This window comes from Phyllostomus discolor, chromosome 7 (genome assembly GCF_004126475.2).
Source record: "Phyllostomus discolor isolate MPI-MPIP mPhyDis1 chromosome 7, mPhyDis1.pri.v3, whole genome shotgun sequence".
In the NCBI taxonomy this organism is placed as follows: domain Eukaryota; kingdom Metazoa; phylum Chordata; class Mammalia; order Chiroptera; family Phyllostomidae; genus Phyllostomus; species Phyllostomus discolor.
Window position 1 is genome coordinate 17,379,132 of NC_040909.2, and position 25,889 is coordinate 17,405,020.

At 39.2% G+C, this 25,889-nt stretch overlaps 1 protein-coding gene across 9 annotated transcripts in view; it reads right to left on the minus strand.

Moving 5' to 3' along the window:
* RBMS3 (RNA binding motif single stranded interacting protein 3) overlaps positions 1-25,338 on the minus strand; it is a 623,271-nt gene extending 597,933 nt beyond the window's left edge. For 5 of the 9 annotated variants that reach the window (XM_036031513.1, XM_028518003.2, XM_028518000.2 and 2 more), the window contains exon 1: positions 24,652-25,226. In XM_036031513.1, coding sequence (XP_035887406.1) covers positions 24,652-24,726 — 75 coding nt within the window. In that variant the 5' untranslated portion in view covers positions 24,727-25,226. Of the gene's footprint in view, positions 1-24,651 lie in introns of all 9 variants that reach the window. The other 4 variants (XM_036031512.1, XM_036031515.1, XM_036031514.1 and 1 more) reach the window with 4 other exon arrangements.
* Between the last annotated feature and the right edge of the window lie 551 nt (positions 25,339-25,889).

Sequence of the window (25,889 nt, forward strand, 5' to 3'; positions counted from 1 at the left end):
TAAATCCTCCTGGGTCTCCCTGCTGGTTCCCAGCAAAATCGTGCCCTACAGAAAATCCCCTCTCCCAATATAGACCACCACTTCTAGCCAGATAAGCAGGGAAGAGAGTAGGAGCCACTTTATAAATAGAGAATCATATGCCTATTCACTGCAGCACCAACTATAAATGAATTCCTCAAAATAGGACTAACATACACACATAACTGCTATAAGCAATGCAAAACATTTGCGAAGCAGCGAGTTCAACCATCTCCTAATTTTCCAATATGATTTCTTTAGATAAACCACAATGCATTGGTTAGCTCTCTGATAGGCTGTGGAATGAACACTAATGCAGGTGGGGACATTTGGTAAGAGGAGTGGGGGAAAGATGGAGAGGAGAGGATGTTTTAGGGCTACCTGAGTTCGGTGAATGAAATGGAAATAGTGGCAGAAGTCATAGCTATTTTGAACAAGATTGACAAATGCAGCAGGAAATATATTTTTTAGAATACTGAGTTTCTTCTTAAATGTGGGTGTTTTCTTACACTAATAGATTAAATTAAAATGTGGCTTTCTGTCCAGCAAAAAGACACAACGACATCGCTATGCACTGTAGAAGCTACAAAATGAGTAAAACTTAATGGGACAGTGGACATAATGACAGAACAAGAAGAAAAGATTCATTTTTAATCTCCAAAGATAAGATTATAGCAAATAAGATAGTAGCAGGACACGGAAGATGGAGATGGGGCAGGAAGACCTGAGGAAGGTCCCAAAGAATACATCATAAGCAAAGTCAAGGATATAGACCTTCAACTTGATCAACTGAAGGGGGACCCTCTGGTAAGGAAGTCTACATTGTTTGGAAGTAACCACTGCTTCTTCCTTATGTAAACACACATATCACACAGGTCTGGTTACTGCTGAAATAGAGAATGAAGGGGAAAATTTAAGGTTGTACTGTATTTCTTCATAATACTAAAATAAATTTCATCTTATTATTGCTCAACATTTATTAAATACCTCATATGTGTTAGGGTTTCAGGGCTACAAATGACAGTAATTGACTCTTATTAACCAAAGCAAAAAAGCCTAACCAACTACAACAAAGGCAAATCTGAAGAAGCAGGTGTTTGATGGGAATCAGAGAAGCTGCGGGAATCTAAGCTGAGGGAGTTAATAGATAGTATCTTTTCAATGCTAAAGTTAACATAAATAAATCAAGACACATCTTCTTAAGAAAGAACACTTGCTTTTCTTAGCTTGGGTTAAGTGTCTTTCTTTTGTCCGTGCTCCTTGCCCTTGGATAACAAGTTGAACTGAAATCATATCCAATCAAAGCTTAGTCTCCCAATGAGGAAACTGAACTGCATTTGTGACAACCAGGGAGAATGGATGATGGCCTGGTGAAATTAGATGTCCATACCATGCAAATTTTAAAATAGAAGTTTTGTAAAAGTCTAAGAGAAAAGAAAGAAAAGAAGTGACAAATAACACATGGGCATGAAAGTGTGTCCACACGGGTGTGCACCATTGCTCTCTCACGTGCTTTTAGAACAACTGAGCAACGCTCCCTGGTCCACAGAGGTTCATATCCATTCTGACTGCTCTGACTGCTGAGCTTTAGCGGGCTCCAAGCTCTGGATCTATACTACTACTATTTCGGTAACTTCCTTTGAGTGTTTTTAAAATGAGGAACAAAATTTCCCTAAACAATCTTCTGAAAAACTACTTTATTTGAAAAGAAGATGTGGATAATTTGTGGCAGCTCCCATCCATCCAATCCCAGTACGATGAAAATTCAGAAATGCCTTCACAGATAAAAATGAACATTCCATTTTGATTTTATGTCCAGGTAAACTGGCGGTGTCTCTAAAACACTAGGAGGATTCCAAGGCTCTGGCAGGCATGGCTAGCCATTATCGATGTCTTCTTAGCTGCAGAGGTGGGTGAATCCAGCCAGTGTATCTGAGGTAAGTAGGTTCACTACTGTAGCCAAAGACAAAGGAAGCATGATCTTGGCATATAATCTGGAATAGAAATTGGGAGAATTTCCAGATACAAAAACAAACCTGAGGGGTATCTGGGTACTTAACACATCTTTATTGAGTGCCTACTATGTGCCAACCATTGTTCTAGGCTCTTGGGTTACAGCAGTGAATAAGACAGACCAGATCTCTGTTCTTGTAGGGTTATATTAAAGAGGAAGGCATTTAGTAAGAAAATAAGCAAGAAAAAAATCCAGTAATAATAAGAGCTGCGTGCATTACAGGGTGTTAAAATATGGTCAGCAATGGAGCTTGATTGGGGACTGCTTTTAAACTGGGTGCTCAGCAAAAGCATTTACACTGGGATCTGCAAGACAAGAAGAAACTATTGATGCTAAGATTGAGCAGGGTGCAGAGGGGAATCCAGGCAAAGGAAACAGCTCTTGCCAAGGTCCTGACATGTCAGAACAACAAAAAGAAGCCCATTGCAGCTGGAATGTGAGAGGGTGAGGAAGAGCATGGTAGGAGATGAGCTCATAGAGTTGGGCAGGGGCCATACATGTGATTGGCAGTAAGGGCGGTTCCTAAAGGGCAGACTTAGATAATGGTTCAGGAAGCAGTCACTAAGCCTATACATTATTAATTTGGTGGCAAGGCCTAAAAGACCAGTTGGTGAAGAGCTATATGTGGGGATTTGGGGAGTGGGGCAAGGTAGGGCTCAGGTCACTGGGTTGAAGCAGTAGATTAGATTTGAGTTAGGAGGAAGAAGATGATGTGACCATTACTAGGATCCAGGACCTCACCATAAAATAACATAGAACACCAGGAAGATGGTATGTCAAGTGGAGGAACTGACTAGAGAATGGGCAGGGGTTCAGGGAGAAGTATATTCTACAAAACCAAAGAGCAACATGGATACCTAGAGGCAGCCTTGTGGGCAGTGAAGGGCACCGCCAGCACCTGTGATGACATTACCACACATCATAGTTGGGTGGGTGATTTATTTCTGGGATCTTCCAGGCAGTAAGGTTCGAGCTGTAATGGCCTGTTTACATGAGTCAAGATTGGGGCAGGTCTTTGTCTGTAGGACAGTGATCTCAGTGGATCCAAAAGTGAACAAGCTGGAGAAGGCAGAGGAAGGGCTAAAAAGTAGGGAATCCAGATATATTCTCAGAATGTGTTTAAATCCATCTTTGTTTAGTCTTGCCACTCACTCTAAATATTCTTCTGAAGAATAACTACCAATACTCAGGTAGGTTCCAAGGACCCTATATCAGGTAAGCTGCACGTATTTTCCCTCATCCTGGCAGCCACCTCTTTTAGAATAGAAAAAGTGAAACCCAAAATAACAGGAAATGATTAGAATCAAAATGTTATGATCACTTTTTCCCATTATAACAGATAATACATAAAAACAAATAAATATTAAGAGTTCCTTATTTACATTTTTATTCCCCTTTATAAATTAATGAGTATTTGAATGCATTTTTTCAAATGGATGGTCCTAGTACAATAAGTCCAAAATCCTTTCAACCTTATTTGGTGCTCTGATGCCTATTTTCCCTCTGTTACGTTGTTAAGAATATGTTCAGGTCAACAGGATTTATTCTTTGAGGTTTTTATCAAGAAGTGTCACCCTGTGCTAAAAGGTTAAAAGAGAAATTCAATGAAAGAGAAGTTCATTTTTAAAGTTAAGCAAAACAGACAAGTTTTATAATGCAGATATGGGCTTCTTAAATTAAACCAAAGAAGGGGCGCAGGGGTTACGGTTGATGGATTCTCACTCTGGCATTAGCCTCTGAAGCCAGGGTCAAGCACCACACTTCAGAGGAAGATATCACAAAGTAGAAACACCCCCACCAGGCTGTGGAATGTTTCTGAACAGTGAGCTTAGCCTTTTGAGTCATGTCCATTGCCAGGTTCAAGAGATAGTCCGATTCCAAAGGAAGGGTATGGCTCACCTTCACAGGGAAAGGTCTGGCCCCAGTGATTTCAAAATTCCTTTCAGTTTTATAAAATTTTCTAGTTCTCTTTCCTAGTGAGTGAACAAGCGAACAGCAGGTAAAGTTCCCAGAAAAACAGATGAGTCTCCATTTAGGCATGGCTGTTGGCTGTCTCGGCAGTCCATGCTGTTTCCCTAACTCTGCAGATTCATGAGCTGGACTTACTCAGCGCACACTGAGATGGTCAGAATCCTGGAGGCAGACTCAACCTAAGTCAATTCTCATGACACTGATATGCAAATAAGATGGCCAATTTATCAAAAGACAACAGATAGCTTTATGGTCAATTGTTCACGTTTTGCAGAAACGAAAACATAGGGAGTTTGCTAATAACATGCAATTAAAAAAATAAAACAGGGTAATAGACAGACAAGAGGAATTGTTATCCCCAGAACACTCTGAGTCATGACGAAGCACCCTCATCGCATAGCAGTTACTGCTTTTCTATTGGCAAGAATGTTTGACTTTCATTCAGCATTCAAAGTTCCTTTCCCTTGGTACCCCATCTGATATACTCTTTCCTTAGATAGCTTGACAAATCACTGATTCAACTCGGTATTTATATGCGTCTGGAAAATACTGTTTGCTGGCATGTACTGATTAAGTCAGTGAATTCTAAGTTTCAGAAGGCAAACTAATTTTTCTTTTTTGCCAAGATCCTGGGGACAACTCACTGTGCACCCCTTGAAGTCTCTTTCTAACCGTATCGTGAAAGTCTGAAGACACTGACATCAAGAAGCATAAAGCCACAAAAACAATTTCAATGATTTAAATTATAGCCAAATTAAAATCTGGATAAATGGCTAAATAGTACATGACGATAATCAGAAAGAGCCATCATCAATAACTTTCCAAGAGTCTTTGGTGAGGCAGCCGGACATGTCTTTGTTTATAGAGGCTCCATGAAAATGCAAATGGCTTCCATGTAATGTTTCCTGGCACAGGATTATTCATGCCCCAGTGTGCAGACCAGCAGCATCAGCATCACTTCAGAGAACATGAGAAATATGCCTCGGGCCCCACCCCAAACCTATTGAGTCAGAATCTCAAAAAACAAACAAGTATATCAATGTCTTAGCACAGAGAATTCTCTAGAGAATTCTTCACTGTGCTCAAGTTGGAAAACCAGTGCCCTAAAATACAACTTGAGGGAAAAAAAAACCCCACATACAATAACTGGTCAGTCAAACGAATAATACATAAAGAAAACCAATCATTTAAACAAGCTCACCAACAAACGAAACATAGCCATCTGTCTCATTCTTTCTAAATAAAACTTCAAAACTCGTTCCACACAAAAGAACCACTGCAATACAAGATTCATTGCAATCAAATAGGAAGGGGACGACAGAGGACAACTGCACATGAGGGTACAATTTCAACCTGGAAAACAAAATGTCAGGCGTTAAGATGGGTTAAGTTTCTGCTAGCCAAGTGTTGAGTGAGATGTGTCACTCAAATACTCCTGCTAGTAACAAATTCTTAACATGTAAAAGAGCCTCGTCGTGTTAAGCATGATCTCAAACCATAGGTAAAGAAATACATGGCACAGACGGGATGGGAGAATAATAAAGCTGTCTTAACCATCCTCCTCTACAGTCGTTCCTTTGTCCTCAATGTAGACAGTCTCGTTCACACTGAGCACTCAACTGTCACCCCGATGGAGATGATATCTAAGTTCCTGTTTCTGCCGTTGGATTCACAGCTTGTTTCAGCTCTTTCTTCCATTTTGCCTTAAACCACATCATCTGGTGTCCCATTGTCACCTCAAAGTCGTCATGCTTGAAAATGCATCGTCATCTTCATGTTCAGATCATTCCCAGGCGCCTATCGCCAGTCTTGGCGTGCTACGGCACACTGGCCCTTCCCCGGCCCAGATGTTTCGTGTTTCCCTATTGCTCACCCAGGTTTAGCTTGACCTCCTAAATATCACCTTTCTGCTCTGCTGCATCTTGTAGAATACCAGTAATCAATGCAAGGTGCTCCTTTCTTGTGTATATTCCTCTCTCTCATTTAAACAACTCGTAATGGGATTCTTCTACTAACTGCATCAAGATCCTTATGTGTTTGCCTGCTTCCTCTTAACCTATTATTATTATTTTTTGGAAAGAACTTCACTTCCAGTGTTAATTATTTGCAACGATCATCAGTTCATACTCAAAGGCATCTAAAAATATCTATGATTCCAAAAACCCAGACAAAAACTTTTCTATGTTTTTCTAGAAACAAACATGAACATAAGCATAAACACACACACGCGCAGATTTTTAAAGACAAATTCAGACACATATTATAGCATTGTTTTATAGCTTTTCCTAACCTTACAATATGTCAGTTTCCGTAGTCAGTATATTTGCCTTCATTGATTTCATGGCTGCATAATAGTTCTTTGTAAAGATATGAAATCCACCCTGGCTGGCATAGCTCAGTGGATTGAGCGTGGGCTGCAAACCAAAGTGTTGCAGTTTCGATTCCCAGTCAGGGTACATGCCTGGGTTGCAAGCCATGACCTCCAGCAACCACACATTGATGTTTCTCTCTCTCTATCTCCCTCTCTAAAAATAAATAAATGAAATCTTAAAAAAAAAAATATGAAATCCTGCCCTGGCTGGCATAGCTCAGTGGATTGAACGCGGGCTGTGAACCAGGCATTGCAGGTTCGATTCCCAGTCAGGGTACATGCCTAGGTTGCAGGCCATGGCTCCCAGCAACCACACATTGATGTCTCTCTCTCTCTCTCTCTCTCTCTCTTTCTCTCTTTCTCTCTCCCTTTCCTCTCTAAAAATAAATAAATAAAATCTTTTAAAAAATATGAAATCCTTTACTGGATCTACTCCCTACTGATGAAACTTCAGGTTACTTACAATCTTCTCTATTAAAAAGCAGTGCTATAACCAGCACCCTTGTGCATACAATCTTTAACCCCTTAGCAGATATCTCTAGCACCAAACTTGATGTATAAAAGGCACAAATATTTTTAAAGTTTCCTAACCTTCTTTCAAACTGAATGCAAACTCTCCCTATCTGCTAGCTTTCTGCACATGAACATCGTGTGGGAGCGGCTGTTTCCATATCTACTTCAATCTCACCTAGTCATTAAGAAATGTTTATTTTAAACATCAAGCAGATGAAAATACTATCTCACTGTTCTTTCTTTGATTATTAGTGATCTGCATTTGAGTGCTTGTTAGCTAGTGCTACTTCTACATTTTAAATTTTTGTCCCTATTATTATTAGAGTGGCTTCCTTTTTTTTCTTTCCCTACTTGTACTAGGAGCATATTTTTATATCTAGAGTTTCAAACCTTTGTAATGTTATGCTGAAAATCCTTCTTTTAATAAGAATGTATTTGGTGTTTAGCTTACATCGTGGTTGAGTTTTGCTAGATGAAGATTTATAAATAATCCTTTAGTCAAAACGTGGGAATTTCATAAGAACAATAAAACATTTTCAATCATTTTCCTCGTTTATAGTTTATGCCTTTGGAATGAAGCATAGAAAACCACTCCCTGCACAAAGATTAAATAATTAGTCACTTTTTTTCTTTCCTGACCTCTTAAGGCCTTTCAGTAGTGGCTACACACTGGTTCTCTGGTTCAGCTAAGTCTGTCTTCTCACGATCCTGTCTCGGCATAATTCCCTCTTCAGGCCTGTGGTATGTTTCTGCTCCTATTGCAGCAGGAATACCCTCGCATTTTCCCCAACTTAACCAGCGCGTCCAATCCTTTTGCCTGCCTCAACGATGACCAAAGGCTCTTTTCTTCTCACCCAAACAGCCTTATCCCTTCTCCTCCCTTCCAGTCACCGTCACACAACGTAGCGTTTAATTGTCCCACTTTGTTCCATGTGTCATTTCTGCTTCCTCAAATAAATTACCAACTTCTGGAGTCCAAGAATCACATGATAACCTCCTTCAGTCTTGTCCACACCACTCAGCGCTGACCTCAAGGAGACCTCCCAAACATGCACTGATTGATACATTTTAAAATTCCAAGTTCCAAATCCCTTCTTAATCACTACAGAATCTGATATAAATGAGCATGTACTGGCCTAAAAGATATAATAATTCAATAGTGCACAAACACTGAAAAACCTTATTTTTTATTTCCCCAAATGTCTCCAAACACATACAACTCTATGGGAAAAGGCAATGCTCTCTGTTACTTGTTTTCTTGCTAAGTCAATGTTGGCTTCACAGTAAACATGTGCATAAGCAAGAAGCAAGCAATTGCATTACAGGGGAAAAATGTCAAACACTTTGAGTGCCTTTGTATTTCTCCTAGTTATTTGTATCTTTGAAATTGAAAGTGAAATACTATCCTGAAATCAAAAGGGTATAAATGAAATGGTAAAATGAACAAAGGGGAAGTACGAAATAGGTTTTATTAAATGTTTCTGAAGTGTATAAAGTCAACTAAAGGATGTTTAGAGAGCAACTATCAATCCTTCAGTCAGTAGACACTGACTAGCACTCACTATGTTCAAGCCATTGCTGTAAGGACTGAGAACCCAACAAAGAAGGAGGTGAGGATTCTTTTCCTTAGACCTAATGGCAGGCAACAAAGGGAAGAAATGCTGGTTCATTATCTAAAGGGTATTTATCAGAAAGTGTTATTAAAGCTGCGGATACAAAACAGCAGCTTCCTATAGCCAGTTGATATTTACGAAGTACCTCCTCTATGCTGGGTAAGTACTGAGGTTCACACAGCTCGAAGACCTTTGAGATGACGCTTGTGTTTTGAGGATGAAGAGTTTGGTGAGGGTAGCTGCTGCAGTTGGAAGAAGTTTAACTAAAGGGTAACATTAAAGTTCAACAATGCCACATGTGAGCAAGTTTGAAAGATATCTGAAAACTCAATGTAAGCTGGAGAAAACAACACAAAACTTAATTCCTTCATTTCCCCAATTGAACAGCCTGGGAAATTATTTAGTTAAAACCCAACACCATACCCGGAGCCAGTGCTGGCCTCACGCAAAACAGTGTTAACTGTGAGAATTAGCTCTAGGAAAGCTAGAGCTGATACTGGATAAACTGGCTGCAAGGGTGACACTTCTGACCTCCTCTAATTTAGTTACTTTAGGGGGCAAAAGGCATCCCGGGAACTTAAGTGGGGAAAGTGCAAGTACAGTGAAATATAACAATGTAACCCAGACAATTTCCCAACAGACTCCTGTTGGCCTGCAAGGTGAGAGTTCTACGGAATGCTGAGACAGACTTGCATTGCTTTCCAAAACAAAACAATAAAAAAACTCATGTAGGAGTATAAGAAATATTGAGAGCAAAGTGCTGTACGTGACTTCAGTCCAGCTGATTGCAGAGATGGATGCCAGGGAAACATAATGGAAGCTCAGAAAAACGTTTCAATGAAGAGCATTGATCTACATTATCACACCGATTGGTGCTCTATCATATTCACGTACTAAGTCAATTACAGGCCCCTCAGTCACCATCTCTGACCATTATCACTAATAATAATCTCCTGGAGTTGATGGTTCTTATTTATATTTTATCATCATAATATGTTAATATATTGGCATTCTTTGTAGAACGTTAGTACTCAACTAATATTGATTGTCAAGGTATGCTGATCAAATAACTAAATATTCTTGGGCTGGGAAGAAATGGCAGGAAACTGAAATATGAAAAGGTAAGGAAACCCTGGGGAAATGGTATCAAAGCAATTTCTACAATAAAAAAAAAAAAAACGTGCTTCCGACCACCAATCCTAGCACAGTCAGAGTCCCTTTACCTAGCCAAAGTGCTGTTTTCATGTCTGATTAGTAAACTCCTTTTCCTGACTTTGTTAAAATAATTCTACTTACCTTCTTTCACTCAAAGAGCACATAGGCATGACCCACAGACATGGACAACAGTGTGGGGATTGCCTGTGGGGGGGTGCTGGATGGAGGGGGGCACAAGGAGGAAAAGTGGGACCACTGTGATAGCATACACAGTAAAATATTTTTTAAACTAATTACTCAATTCAGTGATTCTACTTAGAGTAAATATATGTGATGTGTAATACACTATTGATGTTTAAGCATGGGGGAAATGGTGAGTAGTGTGGTTGTGAAAAGAGAAAATGCTAAGTTGGCGCTGGTGAGTTGAGCTAAGGCCCCTATCCCATTTCACACACATCAAAGTAAAAAAAAAAATACCCTCGCAAGTTCATGTTTAGGGAAACTCCCTGCATCACCAAAGAAGGACATGGAACACAGCCATCAAACTTTGAAAAATGTAAGTTCTACAAAATGTGATTATGTGAAAGATAATTAAGTGTTGTTAGAATTACGTGTCCTTGGTCTCATTTTTCTTATAGAAAGAGCAAACTGTTGAGCCTTGATGATCTACTGTCTTCTAGACAGACCTTAGCTAGTAAATGTTTCTGTATCTGTGCAGCCTAACACCTTCTGTAGGTAAACTTTTGTTTTATTCTTTTCATTTCCATGTTTTGACTTGAATTAAAACTGATATGGATAGTGAGAAACAGGATAAGCAGGGAGGATGAAAAGAAATACAATCAGATTTTATCTAGGTCCATTGGTTTTCAGAGAGTCACTTTTTTCAGCTCAATTAATGTCTGCCCCTATGGTCAGGTGGTACCAAACAAGTTCAACAGATGAGAGTTTTCACAAAATGCAGGTTTTCAGTATTCTCAAGATAATAGTGGAAAAAGAAAAATTTGAATGTCCAAACCCTTGGGACAAAACTTTTAATCCAGGACAAAAATACCTCAGTGGGATTCCAAACAATCAGAAAGATTTGGGTGTCCTAAAGCTGTCCTTGCCAGTTGCTGCTCTTTCAACTTGGAACATGAAGTGACAAAGGAAACCCACTGGAACGTCAGTGCACCCCCATGAAATGGGTGAGAAGCAATGACATGGGAGCACCACAGACCCCAAGCATCTGCTGGGATCCCAAAGATGGAGTCACAAAGTGACTTTGTGAGTCTTTGCTGCTTCTGCCAAATGTGAGGTGCTCCCTTTCAGCTCAGACCTCAAAAGTAGAAGACTATTGCCCTTCGAACCAAAACATGAAGGGGCAAGTGAATCCAGCCAGACACTGTATCTCCCAGTTAGGAATCCAAGGGGAGATGTCAATGCTTGTGTAATAGGAAGCTCAGCGAGGCATTTTTCCCAGCATTTAAAAAGAAGCAAATCTGCTTAGAATATCTTGATTCAATTTTCAACATTGAAATGAGTACTGTGTGCATACATTATAGCATTATTTACAATGGAAAACAATGTCAAAAACAATCCATGCCCATCCACAGGCAATGCTTGCATAAAACATGGTGCAAACACACTAGAAACAATTCCTCTGACAATAAAAATAAAAAAGCATGTATGCCTACAGCCCTGGTGAGAATTCACAAAGTATCCTTTTCATTAAAAAAGGGAGCAAAATAACTTATTTAGTATGATCTCATATGCCATAGATCTGATTGTATGTTTGCATGACCATAACAAAATGTAACAGGACACACAATTTTGTTATTAATATTGGTATTTATGAAAGATCTTGACAGAATGATGTGGTGTGCTCAAGAAGATTATTAATATTTTCATATGCAATATGTATTCAATATATATCTTCAATATATCCATTGCATATCTTGAATTGTTTTACTACATGCAATAAGTATGGATGGCTTTGCATTAGAAAAACTTACTAAATGTTGTGGAATTACATATATAAATTATATTTTCTACAAATGGTAATAAGAAGAACTTTGATGCAAAAGAAAAAGAACATAATAGAGAAAACAATGCAAACATAAGGGAACAAACATAAAAGAATCAGTACAACTTGGAAAAATCAAGAGGCACCAAACCAAAACCACAATGTGTTTCCTTAGCCACAACTGGGTTATTGTTTTCATACATTCCTTAGTGAGAAAGACTTTGAAGTTAACATCAGAATCCCATCTTTTATCATCTATAATTACTTTAGACATATCTTTATACCTGCTTAGTTAATTGTACAGGGAAACTGTATAGAATCATCTTTCTGAAATAGAAGTTTTGCCATGCTCACATGAACTTGAAGTTGCCTTTCAAGATTTTGAGTGAATAAAATCCATGTCAGTATTGCTGTGTACCGTTACATGGCATAGGTAGATCACATATTACTATGCCACTCAAGATCTTAGATCTTGAATAAGCAAAATAGACAAAAAGGTGGGTCTAACACTCAACCCATCTCCTAGCTCCTTAAACTAAATTCACTTCCTTATATGCCCAGCTCTCTGCCAACCCAAGAAAGGAAGCCACATATACAAGCTGATATTCTTGGCAATTGCTCAGGAATGGCCTCCAAACCACCACCACTGCCATTCAGCCCTGACCTACTTGCTTACTCTCATCCCCAAGTTCCAAATACTAGCTACTTAGACTGTCTTTGAAATCCACTTCTGTCCCTCCCTGAGTTGGCATGCTTTCCTGAGCTCTTGCCAGTATCTTGGAATGCAACACTGTGGCAGTTTTTCTTTTCTGTTCTTTCCTTTCCTCTCCTCATTCTATTGCAGTTTCTGATTTGTCTCACCTTCTGCTATCATAGTGTATCCCATTAGCTAGAGATGTAACCCAACTCCAGCCAATAGTCCTAAGGTACCTAGCCCAGTAGTCCACTAATTTGGGGGGCAGGGGCGGAGGGGGGGAGGTAAGACAGAGAGATAGTGCATCAATTGTACCTGTAAAGAAAGATACACCAAATGACTTTTGACATAAAGCATCACAGAGGTGAAGGTGACCTTAAACAACTCTAGTTTCAAAACCATTGACTTTCGCGATGTAGTAATGCATGAGGTACGCAGAACAAAAGAGATTATGCATTCAGAAAACCTTGCATTACACACTCAGTCTGCATCAGGCATTCTACTGGACAGTGCAGGGCATTAAAAATGAAGACCCTGAGGTACAGACCTTCAGGGGATTTGCAGAATAACCCTGACACAAATCTGATCCTGATGAGTAAAGTATGTTCAAAGAGCCAAAAAAATAAACATGACAACAAAGGAAAAAAAAAGAAGAAAGTTGAAACCCAATCTCTCTCCACCTTGAAAAGAAATGAAAAAGTAAAAAGCAATAACTAAAACGTTAAGAGGGGGGTGCAAGCTACGAGAACAAAAAAGAGGAAGCAGATGTTTAGGAGCTAAAGGGGAGGAGAAAAAGAAGTAAAATCCATAGAAGAAAACTTGAGGACAGGAGAAAGAGGGATGAACAAGAAAGAAGAAGGGGAATAGAAGATGTGACACAGAAAGAAAAGAATTAGTTCCCCAGGAAGGACAGTCCAGGAAAGGCAGGGAGATAGAGAAGATGCAATGGAAAATCAAGGTCACTTCGAACAGCCATTCTAAATGAAATAAGGATGGAGTGTAACATGAACCTGGTAAAACAGATGGGCCATAAATAACAACATTAATAGCTCACTTTCTTGGACCTCTATTGACTTAAACTTCTCAATAACCACGTTGAAATCTAGACTCTCTTTCACGATGTCCCACACTCTAATATATGCATGTGCTGAGAGTCCAGAGTGTTAATGACAACTGCACACACATTCTCAATTCCATGGCTCCACGGGTCCCTAGGCACATTAGTGGCCCTCAGGCATCACTGCAGTCTAGGCAGTGCCTTGCACCATGTGCTTCTCCTGCCAATACAGCTTTGCTGGTTTTATAACTTATGCCATTGGTTCTCCTTTTCAAAGCTAGATCCTTTTTACACAGAACAATATAGCTTCACTTAGGATTATATTTTTGAGCTTATGTGAATTTTATGTGAACCTTTCATAGGCGGAAATTCCAAAGTACGTATCAAAATTAGATTCCAAAGACATTCTGAAAAACTGCCACTTCCAGTGAAAAGCATCATGATGCTCTTGTCCAGGTGGTCCCCAGGAACTAGTGATGGGTAAACCAGAACGACGAAAGCAAGTGCTGGAGTGACTGAGTGCTCTGGCACGGGACTAAACCAAACAAAGCACTACCCTGTCCTCAGAAGCATTGATTTCTTTTTACAAGACACCAAAAGCTTCAACTATATGATGCCTCCGTCCATATCAAGTTTTATATTCACGTTATACTTTTTCCCAATGACAGGTCTTCAATCTGTAAACTATCTACTCCTTGCCAAACAGCTCTTAACCTTTGCATTGGAAAGAAAAACAAAAAGTCAAATTCCAGAAATTTTCAAAAGTAGATTAAGACCTGCCTGATACCCTTAGCATCCTTCAAAAGTAGAGTAAGACTTGATAACCTTTTTACTTTTTCTCTTTGCTTTATCTTTTGGGGTGTTTCTCACAAATCACTTGCTAATTAAAACTGGAAAACTGTATTATTTTACCCACCATGCTATTGACAAGCTCATTACTAAAAGTTTGAGGATCATGAGAATATCAACAGTATAAATAATTATTGTGAAATTTTGAGGGGGGGGAATTAGAATCAATCTATCAATATTTCTAAAGGATGTTATGAAGAGTAACAGGAAAAAGACTAAATATCTAACTTGCATAATATAGTATCAATATATTTTCAATCACAGAAAGCTACTACACTTTTGAAAATAAGTAAAAATTATTAGTCATCCTTATTTTGGCAAGACTCTTCTCTTTTGATATCAATTACCAGGAAAAATAATTGTATTAAAACTGAAAAGAACAGATATATGTCTCCTTAAGGCCACTTTGCTCCTCCATACATCTCTGTGGTCTGTTAGCCTTTGAGAAAATCAGAACCACTGAAATTTCCAGAAGTGTGTGTGTGTGTGTGAGTGTGTGTATGTTTTATGTATGAGAGAGAGAAGTCAAAGATGATGCATTGAACCTGCGGATGAAAATCAGTGAAATCTGGCTAGAGGGCTGGGAGGAAAAAAATGGGCAATTAGATGGGGAATCAAAATATAGGGCTACTATGAGAATTATCCCTCTAAGATGAGGGGGAAGGAGTGAATTTTTAGATATGAGCTGGGCATGGAGCTAGAGAGTCAGAGAAAACTCCTTGGTTAAGATCCAAGGAGATGACCATGCTTTGGACCCAGGGTCCTGAATTTCTTGAATAACTGGGATAACAATGAAAGTGAAGAAAGCCATCATGCTTGGCTTAGGGCTGGAACGTGGTATGCTCCAGATGCCCAAATACTCTGAGAGTAATGGTGAGTCTGGTTCAAGTGTACATACATATGCAGACATGTGCTCGTGAAGAGACACACAGATTCTGTGGGGCTGAGGAGGACCTCTGGATACCAAGAGAAGTTATCCCTGGTGAATAACCACGGACACTGAGGATCAGGTGGAGGTAGCAGTTTTAACACATGTAATAAGCCCATGACCCAACTTAGATTTAGAGACAGGAGGATTTAGAAAGATCAGGCCATGAAATAAACATTGTGCCATTGACTTGCCTGCTGCTTGCACCCCCAAGCTGGGAGCCCAGGGAAACACCTGTTACATTCAACCTCTTTTTCTTTCCAATTGGTAAACAATTCCAACAGTTGCACAATGAAAAAATTCTGTGAACCTGGCACTCAGATCGGGAACTCTCAGTTGCTTTGGCTGCCAAAGGTCAATCCAATGTGTCTGCTTTTGACAGAGTTTAGCCAAAGAATGTTAATGACATTTTCCGATATGCTCTGCTGTTCTACCACATGCTCCGCCCCGGAAATTTGGGATTACTAAAATACAGAGATATGTCAAAGGCCAAAAGGCCTCAATAGGTAGAGAGATGGCCAGCTTTTTAGGGCCTCTGACTGCTTCGGGGTTTCACAGAAACGGGGACGCGATGAGAAAAATACATTGCCTCCAAACTAAAATGAAAACCGTGGAACATAAATTAATAAACATTTGTTTGCATACCTACAAAACATAATGCACTGGCGACTCTATTCATTGTTACACTTAGTTCCCTGATAACCTTTCTTCGTACCTCAAGAAGACCTGTAGATTGCATATTTTTTCACTTTGCAAGAACCTATATGCAAGATGACGGCCCCAAATTCACAGGCACACACAAATAAATTTACTTGCACTCAGACAGTTTTGCAGCAAAATTATAAAAACTCTTTCAATATTTCAGTGCAAAAAAAGAACCCTAATTTGATACGTGAAATCTGAGTGCACTTGAACAGGATGGGGGCCTCCAAGTATATCCAGAAAATAAAGAGGCTTCAACAATGACCATTCACTTCTCCCATTATTAAAGGAAGCCACTAAAATTGCGGGAAAACCCTTCCATGTTCATTGATCTACTAGTTCTGACTCCTTTCTTATCATTTTGTAGCTTATCAACAAAGTTAAATACAAGAACAAGCCAGAAAGGGAAAACTTCCCATCGCTAACATGAAGTCAAGTTGGCTTAACAGTCAAATAATAAAGTTCAAGGGCATTGGTTAACTTTTTGGAATAAACTGAGAAAAATTATCCAAATTTTATTGTTTTCAAAATTCCCTGCCTACCTTAGATTAAAACACAACATCCTTGTGTCTAAAAGTACAGTATGATGTGATGTGCCCAACAAAGGACAAGAGACCTAAGGGGTGAAAGCCAAGAGCGAAAGTTGGATCCAGGATCTGCCACAATCCTCCAGGGGATTAGTGCCAAGTCAGAAACTAAGCGTTATTCTCATCTCTTACAAAAAAATTAAACATACCATTGGAATGTGTGTGTGTGTGTGTGTGTGTGTGTGGTATCCTGGAAAACAATCTCTAAAATTTTATTCCAAGCTTTGTACATACTTCTTCAAATAGTTCCTTCACTCAAAAGTATTGGGGAGTTCACAAGTATATTTGCTTGAATTTTAGGCTACCTTAGCATTATCTTCAGGGTGCCACCATTCAATTTGAGTGAATGATACGTTCTAAAAGGGGCAACATGAGAGTTAACAGACATCGGTAAAAGCTTCAAATATAACTCGCATAAATACGAAAAGCTTTTAAGCTATCTTAACCAGTTCCAGAAAATCAGATAGTTAGCATCCTGTTTTCCATTTTCCTTTTCATTAAATTGTCATCAATCAGCAAATTAACTAAGATAAATAGACAGCAGTACACTAGATAAAAATAGGAAGACTACTCAAAAATCATCATTAAGTGCTAGGCATGATCCATATTCATCTTGAAAACTATCCTAAGAAAGAGATAACCAAAAGATCATTTGCTTTTACCATACTGAGTGCCGTATCTACAAACTTCTTAACCCTACAAAATAATAATACAAAAATTAATTCTAAAACAAATTAAAAATCAGTTACTAAAGTGATTACTACTAATAATTAGAATACCCTAAGATTTCTTTTTCTTCCATTATGCTTTACTTTTCACACAACAGGAAAGGGCATTATCATAGTTGCTTTGACTGTGTATATAGCCTATTTTTTCTATTTGTTTGTGATTTCTAACAGCCAAATTCCAGGTTCTGTTTACTTTCATTAATTCAGCTAACACGGGTATTGGGGAGAACCAGAATGGGACCTAGCAAGAAAAAGAGGAATCTTGTGCGGTATGTCCTGTAGAAGTTACTATTTTTCTTCCTACAAAAGCATATACCACGATTACTATAGCATTTCTTTCCCATGCTCCAGAGGCTACTATAAAGAAATTCAGGAATCTGAAGCTTTTGCAAACTCCAGTTAAAACAGTATCTCATCTATCAACTGTATTTCCATATTTACACAAGTCCTAGATTCATTCATAAAACTAGGGTTGTCAAGATCTTAATGAGACAAACCTGTTTCCTTTATTATCTCAACTGACTTAGCCAAACATATGCATATTCAGCAATTATACCATCTGTACAAAGAAAGTTAAATGAGGAAAAGTAAGCACCGCACTGCCATGATAAATTTGGGGGGAGGCCCTAACATTACCAGCTCAAAGAGCAAACTTAGCACCACAACACAGTCAGCGAGGATAATGACTAAATGATGCCTGTCTCTGTGTCCCGCCCCTGGGAACTGCTCTGCACCCGCTCTCAGGTGACAGATGTGTTTCTCTGGGTGCACCAGATTCAGATGGGGGGAAGGATACAGACTGTAAAATTTGTCAGATCACCAGAGTCCACAGAGCAGTATTTGATCTGCTCTGCAAAAAGCATTGGGGACCCGAGCAAAAACTCATCAGTGGCACAAAATGAAGGTCATCTCCCTACACCACTAATCTATCAAAGCCGGCTCCTGGGTCTCCAAGGGAGACTCACAAATGGGAAGCCTAGAAGAGAGCTTAGAGAACCCGGCTAGAAACCACTTCATCGACACACAAATCAGAGAGTTTCCCCAAAGGAGAACAGAGTCCACGTCTTATCATTTATTATCCATACTCTGGAAATTTGATGTCTGCTAGAGATGGATGTTCTGAATTACAAAACTTTATCCAGATATTCCACGTGGTAAACATTTCCTGACTAATAAATCTGCGTGGAAAAACAAGCATTTGAAATATGAGTGAATTTTCTGTCAATATCAACATGCAAAAGAAAAATTAAAAACACAAACAAGCTTCAACTTGCTTGTGCCCACCCCTCTTTTTTTTTTTCAAAAAACTGCTTTTTGAGTGCCTAAAATCTGAAAATCAATAGTCAATTCCATAGGCTTTTTCAAGACACTAAAACAATGACTTATTCATGAAAATGTATTAGTATTTATCATTCATATTTATTAGTCCTATAGGTTTACAATATCTAAAAAGCTAAAGATTACAGATTACATGAACAAATATTATTTTTTAAGAAATTGTAGTTAAAACTTCCCATAAGAAATAGAAACCTCTTTACTGTGACGTCCTTGCCAAATAAATAGAAGCAAAGGTTGTGTCTCCTTGTATAACTACGCAATTTTTAACACTGGCCAAAAACCAAAAAAGAACACTATTCATAAAAAAATGATAATCATATTTTCAAATATCTTCATAAAGAATCGTACTGCTGCCCACTTTGCTCTAAGTTCCTGATTTAGATTATCACTTTTTTCATTAGGGACGCCTGGTCTGAATGTTTTCTTACAATAGTTCCGCAGAAAGTAAAAACCAGGGAAGAAAAACTTCTATAATTTCAAAAGAGCAATGACAAATTTGCGTTTGCTCTTTGAATGTGTGCTCCATGGGAATAATTCTAATCTTTCTCCTTGCACTGGTTTCAGACCCATTCAGTAACTACGTGTTTTCTAATTACATGGCACTTCAGTCATCAAGGAGCACGTAGAAAGGACACACAGACAAAGGCAAAAGGGGTAGGATCATGGGTGGGAGGCAGGGATGGGTGAGGGGGGAATAGAGACAGCTGTACTTGAATGACAATAAAATAAATAAATAAATAGTTTTTAAAAAAACAACAAAATGAAAGAAAAATTGGTATTACACTTCAGTTTTCACTGTAAGAATGTATATTTGTTTAATTCTATCCGAAATAGTTCAGCATGTTTCCAACTATTGAAAAAAGTAGCCAAGTATCTCCTCAGCCACGCATGAATATATTTTTGCCCTTGGTCTCCCTTCAGGTCCATCTGCAGCCTCGCTGTGCAACAGCTATAGCATAAAAATGTCTATTCTCACATGCTTTTGATATTACACTATTTAATCACATACAGCTGTGGCTTATGAGACTGTTACAAAACACAATTTTAATGTAGTACTCGAGGCCAGTTTTGGATAAACATCAACCATTTACTCTGAATAAGAAGTCCAACACTAAAAAAGATTTTTTTTTAAAGGGAAAGAGTGGTTTTCTTAGAATTTGGCGTACGCATAATGGTGACAGAGCCCTCTCTCTGCCAAAAAGACTGATAATGTCAAAAAGAATTGTGTAAAAATCATATTAGTGCAAAAATGAAGCATTCCAGAATTCTTGGAGCCAGAAAGACCTGGGATGAACTTAACATCCTTCCTTCTCTTCTTTTGCCTCCTTTCCTCCCATCGCCCCGACCTCCAACGCTCAGATAGATTTTATTACTTCATGCAAATAATCTCAAGTTATCATTGTTACTCTTTTTCCAAATTGAGAGAAAGTGAAAGAAAAATGTGTTAGAAAGATGCTGTTAAAAGAAATATACGTGGTGTTTTGCTGAAGTTTGGAATTATCCTGGAGGAAAAATTCTGAACCTTTTACATTTCTACGTTTCCGTAGGCACTAAACTCAGTGCTGTGAAAACAATGAGTACATTACAGAAATGATAAGGCAATCTCAATGATGATAAAGATTTGGGGGGGATGGAAGGAGGAAGAAAAACAACTAAAAAGGAAGGGTGGCCTCTTGTTTCTGTTTTTCTAATCAGACACAATTAAAATTGTGTACATTCTAAAATGAGAAAAGCAAGATTTATCATAGTTTCATGCTATCGTATTACATCCTGAAGCGAAAGAAATATTTGGAATTGCACCTAAAACTTCAACTGCTGAAAGATTTTTAGAAAACCAGTTTTGTATGTTTCAGCCTTTCAAAGGCAAACAGAACTTGGGAGTTTTCAAGGCTGTTCTAAAACTGGCAAGTTACCAACTCTGGCTATCAATGCAAATCTGGGCAGGAAGTACTAAGGAAATTCTAAACTCCTTCCCTCCCTCGGCAAGATTTTCTACATTTTCATGTGCAAGAAGTGTGTTAAAGGGTTGTTTTGTTTTTGAAGGATCTGTACATGCACATCTTTAAGAACAGCCTTTGCCCCCCAGGAGTCTCTGTCTTCGTTTGCTTCTCCTCAGCCCTACTGTTGTTCTCAAGTGTTTGCTCTTTCTATGGCACAATCCACTGGGCTCCAGCTAGACTTTTGGAGACGGGCGGCAGTCCAGGCTGCAGATGGTTGGAAATTCAGCCTGAAATCAGTGTGCTGTTGATGAATCACTCCTTACACCTGACCCCAACTTCACACCAGGCTCTGAACACAATCTTAGTATCACCAGCCAGAGAAACTCTGTCAGGGTCCCAGAGTCTGAAGCCTTTGCTTCAAGATCTTCCGGTAAGGGCAATATGATTAGAATCTGTGCCCTGGGATTGGTAGAAACATAGTCAACTAGTAGGAAGACAGACAAGTTTGCTGAGTGTGCTCTGACAGATTTTGAAGTTTTTATGAAGACAATTAAAGTTTTCCAACTATCACATACATAGGAGAGAAATATCACTTCTCATCTGCAAAATAGCAATTCACCAGGCTGTGACCATGTTTGACTCTTTTAGCTTTTGTAGTTTAACTAGTTTGCTTTTCCAAGAATACCCCCGACCCTCACCCTACCCCCAAAAAACCTCAAATCAGCCTGAAATTCATCCTGGATCTCAAAATTAAAAAAGCAACAGGTTGGTTGCTTTGAATGGGCAGTGACAAAATTCTTGAGAAATATTAGGTTACAACTCAATCAAACATCATTATGTAAATTATCACTAAGCTAATGAACAATTTTTTTGATCCCCTGTCTCTAAAACCTGCTGATTATTCTGGGTGGATTCCCAACAGCAAATTTCTTTAAATGAAACTCATGCTGTTTAATCCAGTTATGTCTCTTATTTAAATATCATGAAATGTCACCAAGATATCTTCATTACTTCTTAATCAAAAGCAACACTCACTTTTTGAAATTGCTTCTCTCGGTAGGAAAAAAATTGATCAAAAGGAAAATTAACAAATGGCAACTTTTAATGTGAGGTCTGGCAGAGTAAGCATATTTGACAATATTGCTACAAGGTATAGCTACAAGTCAGTCACTGAGTTTCCATTTTATAGAACTTACAAGTGAATTTTTCTAATAAAACATTTTAAGCCTCTGGAAAAAATATTCAAAGGGACAAAAACATAAATATCTTATTTCTATGTTTAAAATGTTTAAGCAACAAAGTTAAGAGATTGCCTTTAACGTAACGGAAAATGAGAGGAGCAGAGAAGGCGGGGAAGTGCCCCAAGCTTTTTTAAAACTTTAATTACACCTGAAGAACATTTGCATTTATTTCAAAATCTTATTTTCACTTCGTTTTATCGTAAGAAAATAGCAACTGTACCTGACACACATATTTAAGCAGAATGAGAAGGTTCAGGAGTTTTGCATTTTCTGAATGAATACAACAGACATTACAGTTCTTTAAAATCCCATGAAGATTTTCCACCCAAAACTAATGTCAACAAATAGCTTTTGTGGCTTAGTAGAAAAGAAATCACCTGAATTTAGAGTTGAATATAATATCACCAGACTATAACTATCAACCATAGATTTCTAATTATATCAACCATAAGTATTCTTTATATGTCAGCATCATTTAAAATAAGATTTTAAAATAAAATTATAACTACAAGATTAAATCTAGAACACAGTGGATTTTATGAATTCACCTCGACTTACAAATAAATATAAGCAGAATGTAGATCTTTCAAAATTATTACAGGGTATATTTTGAGATATAAGTGTAAAAAGGCCAAAAAGTGGTATTGAAATAACCCACTGGTTTTCACGACATACTGGGGCATGACAGTACTTTTTTTACATAGTATTCATGCTGTCAGAAACTCTCCGCCTTTTAAAATACAATTGCGCATTGACCCTTCCTCCCATTTCTTGTATGACCGAGTTTCAAAATAGGGCACGTGTTCACAGCCTCAGCTTCCAGGAATGTTATTAATGTCTGTCATTTCAGAGCCGCTGTAACAATATTCGACAACTTCACAGCACTGTCGAAATTTTACAACATAATAATCAATAGGAATTACCCTGATAGCCGAAGTAGCTGATCTTTTATTCCCTACCACCCTGATCTGATTACCCCAATATCAGCTTAGGTCTCCTAATGGGTCTAACTTCTTTAAAAATGTTCCAGAAGTTGATGGCTTTGACTAGCTTGAAAGTAACAAGATCCAGATGCCGCCTGTCTACACAACACTAAACTACATAGGATCCCAAAACAGCTTTAAAAAAAAAACTCCCTCTGTATTTTTCAGTCTCTCCTCTCCTCCTCACCACTCCACTTTCCCCTTTATGACAATCACACACACACACGCGCACACACTTTCCACCAGTGGGGCTCATCCAGCGTCCTGTGTCTTTAATACAATGGGCATGACATTACATCCTGGTAGGAATAGGTTAAAAGAAATCCCAAGCAGGAAAGCAATTATTCCATTCATTTCGATCTAAAGTGTCTTTTCTAAATATACTGCCTAGTAGAAAACAAGGACCAAAGCGAGAGTGTGAATTTTGAACCATTTGGAAAAATTTAGCCAAATGAGTAAAAGGGATGGAATGTCCGATATTTTTCATGCAACCCTTGATTTTGTTGTTTTTGTTTCTTTGGGGGATGAGAAATGACCGTAAATTTCCCCCTTTCAACTTGTCCTTGCTTTGCCATTTCCTCGAGGAAGGCAGGCGGTGTTCCCCTCCCAATCCCCAAAGAGTTAAAACTCAAGGCACTGGAGCAGAAGGGCTGGTCTATTTAAGCAGCAGCAGCACAAACTAAATGCTCACAAAGGCAAAAAAGCAATGTGAGTCGACCTTGGAGGGGCAGGGCAAATCACAGAGCGATGGAAAAAGAAAGGAAAAAAAAAAAGCAACCATCTTTAATATAATATTGAAAGTCTGCAGCCTGGTCTGGTTCACAAATAGGCATTGTTTGATGAGACAGAATAAATGAGAGATAACTACAGCATGAATTACTAAAGCCTAATCACATCATCCAGTCCCGGTGACAGCCCAGATCACTCAGGCACGCCTTGTGCACTCTCCGCATATTTATCTACTAAGAAGACCGTGGGGTCTGGTTAATGCAATACAAAATAATATGATCTGTAAAGAAATATAATCCATGCATTCAAGGTGGGAACTCTACAGACATCCCCCCCCCCCAAAAAAAAAATCAAGTCCAATTTAACTGACAAATTGGAGCAGTGATATCACACCTGAGAGCCCTTCATGTGTGAACTGCAGGATAAAGTTCACAGCTGGCACTGCCCACTGCTCAGTTCCACGGGCTTGCCACTGGCCCCCTAACGATCACCTGAGCACACACTAAAGCCTGAAGTATTTAACCAATTCACGTCCAATTACCATCAGTTACATTTCATCCCGTTTCGCGACCCCGGCCTTCTGCTGGCAGCCAACACAGACAGAGCTCCTGAAAGTCAAGAGCATCTACTGTAAACCTCCACAATTCAGTTTCTAGCATCTTGGTCATCCACTATATGAAATAAAAAACATAAGGCAAATGTAAAAAAATACACCCGAACAAACTCCAAGAGACTTTACTTAACTGTCTTAGACCTTCCATAACCTTCTTTTATTCTATACTCAGCGATTAAAAGTTTGAGTTACCCCTACCCTGGTGTATCCTATCCAGTGGGAAAAACCCTCTTAGAGTCACAAACAAAGAACAGCTCTCTGGAAAAGCCCCGAAAATTGTACTCTTTTGCCTGCTTATCACTGTTAGGATCTCCTTTCTAACAGCCCTGCCCATCTGCAAAGGACTTTACAGATACCAGGAACATTCACGCTGCCAAATAACAACAAAGGAACTCCAGTGAAACTATTATCTCTCCTTAAAGAGAAAGCCACAATTCCTTTCTTCTAGTCTCCACTGCCTCATTACCTCCATTGGTATGTTACTAATTTCAAAGAAGCAGGAAGAAGTGACGGGGCGGGGGCTTCAATAATAATTCACATGCCTGTTTCCCATCCCAAGTGCAGGAGGATACCACACTGAAGCCAGACTGTGGGTCGAGCCATACCTTGGTTTGGAGATAATGAGGATAGTAGTAAGTGTACTGGGGGTACATTTGTGGCTGATCCAGGCGTTTGCCCATGTAGCTGGAATCTTTATCTCCGAGGCAGGGAACTGGATGACAGGGTATAGTGCCCCAGGCCGAGCTTCCTCTTAAACCACTATTCCTGACAGTCCCGATGACTGATGAGGCTTCTGAGATTCCTGTCTTCCACCACTCGCTAGTTCCAACACAGCCAGAATATAAAAAAGAAACACACCAAAAAAAAAAAAAAAAAAGGAGATGGGGATCGGTAGGGGGAAAAAAATCCACACAGCTTCCCCAGATCTTGTCTGCCTTCCCCCAGCTGCCAGGGTCCACTTCGGATGAGGCAGTTTGTTCCCTACCAGGCTGTCTGTAGTGATGTCAATTGCCAGCGTTTGTAAAGGGAAAAAAAAAAAAAAAAATCAAAGTCCTTTCAGCATAACTCCGAATCCTTGCAGATCAGCTTCCTGTCTCCTGTTTGTCTCTTTCCTCACCTTAAAGAAAAAGCAAATAAAAGGGGAAAAAAAGAAAGAGAGAAAGAGAAAGAAAGAAGGAAAAGAAAACAGGGGAAAAAAAGAAAGAAAAAGAAAGGGGAAAAGAAAAAGGGGAAAAAAAAAAACCTTGCACAGCTTAGTTGCTGCTGTCTCCCTCCCAGAGTGACATGGTGATCGGGGCTCGTCCTGTCCTTTCATTCACTTCCCCTCCTTCCAGCCGGTGGGTGGAACCGAGAGAGCCTCTCCAGGGAGCAGCGTACGCAGTCCAGAAGGCTGCAGTATTTCCTCCAAGAAAAAAAAAAAAAAAAGGCTGCTTCAACCCCTGCTGCAAGCAAAGTTCCGATTCCCTCTGCTGGCTATCTCGAATAGCAAAGCGATTTTTGCAGGGAAGCTGCTGCCGCTGGAACTGAACCGGGAAACTCAGATGCGGGCGGTGGATTATTTCTTATCCTTCCCTCCATCTACTCCACAGAAGAGCTGCCGTCTTTCCTTTTCATGCCAAGTTTCAAGGTAAGCCAAACTGCTAAACAAAACACTGAAGACTGTGGGAGGGAGGAGAGGAGGAAGGGAGGGAGGAAGGGAAAGGGGGAAAAAAATCAAGGAAGAGGGACTAACCTTGCTGGTTAAAATGCAAAAAGTATGTATGTCCTGGATGCTTTCAAAACCTGTTAACACACTAAAGCCAGATGAATCCAAGACCTGGTTTAGAAACTAATGTTTTACTTC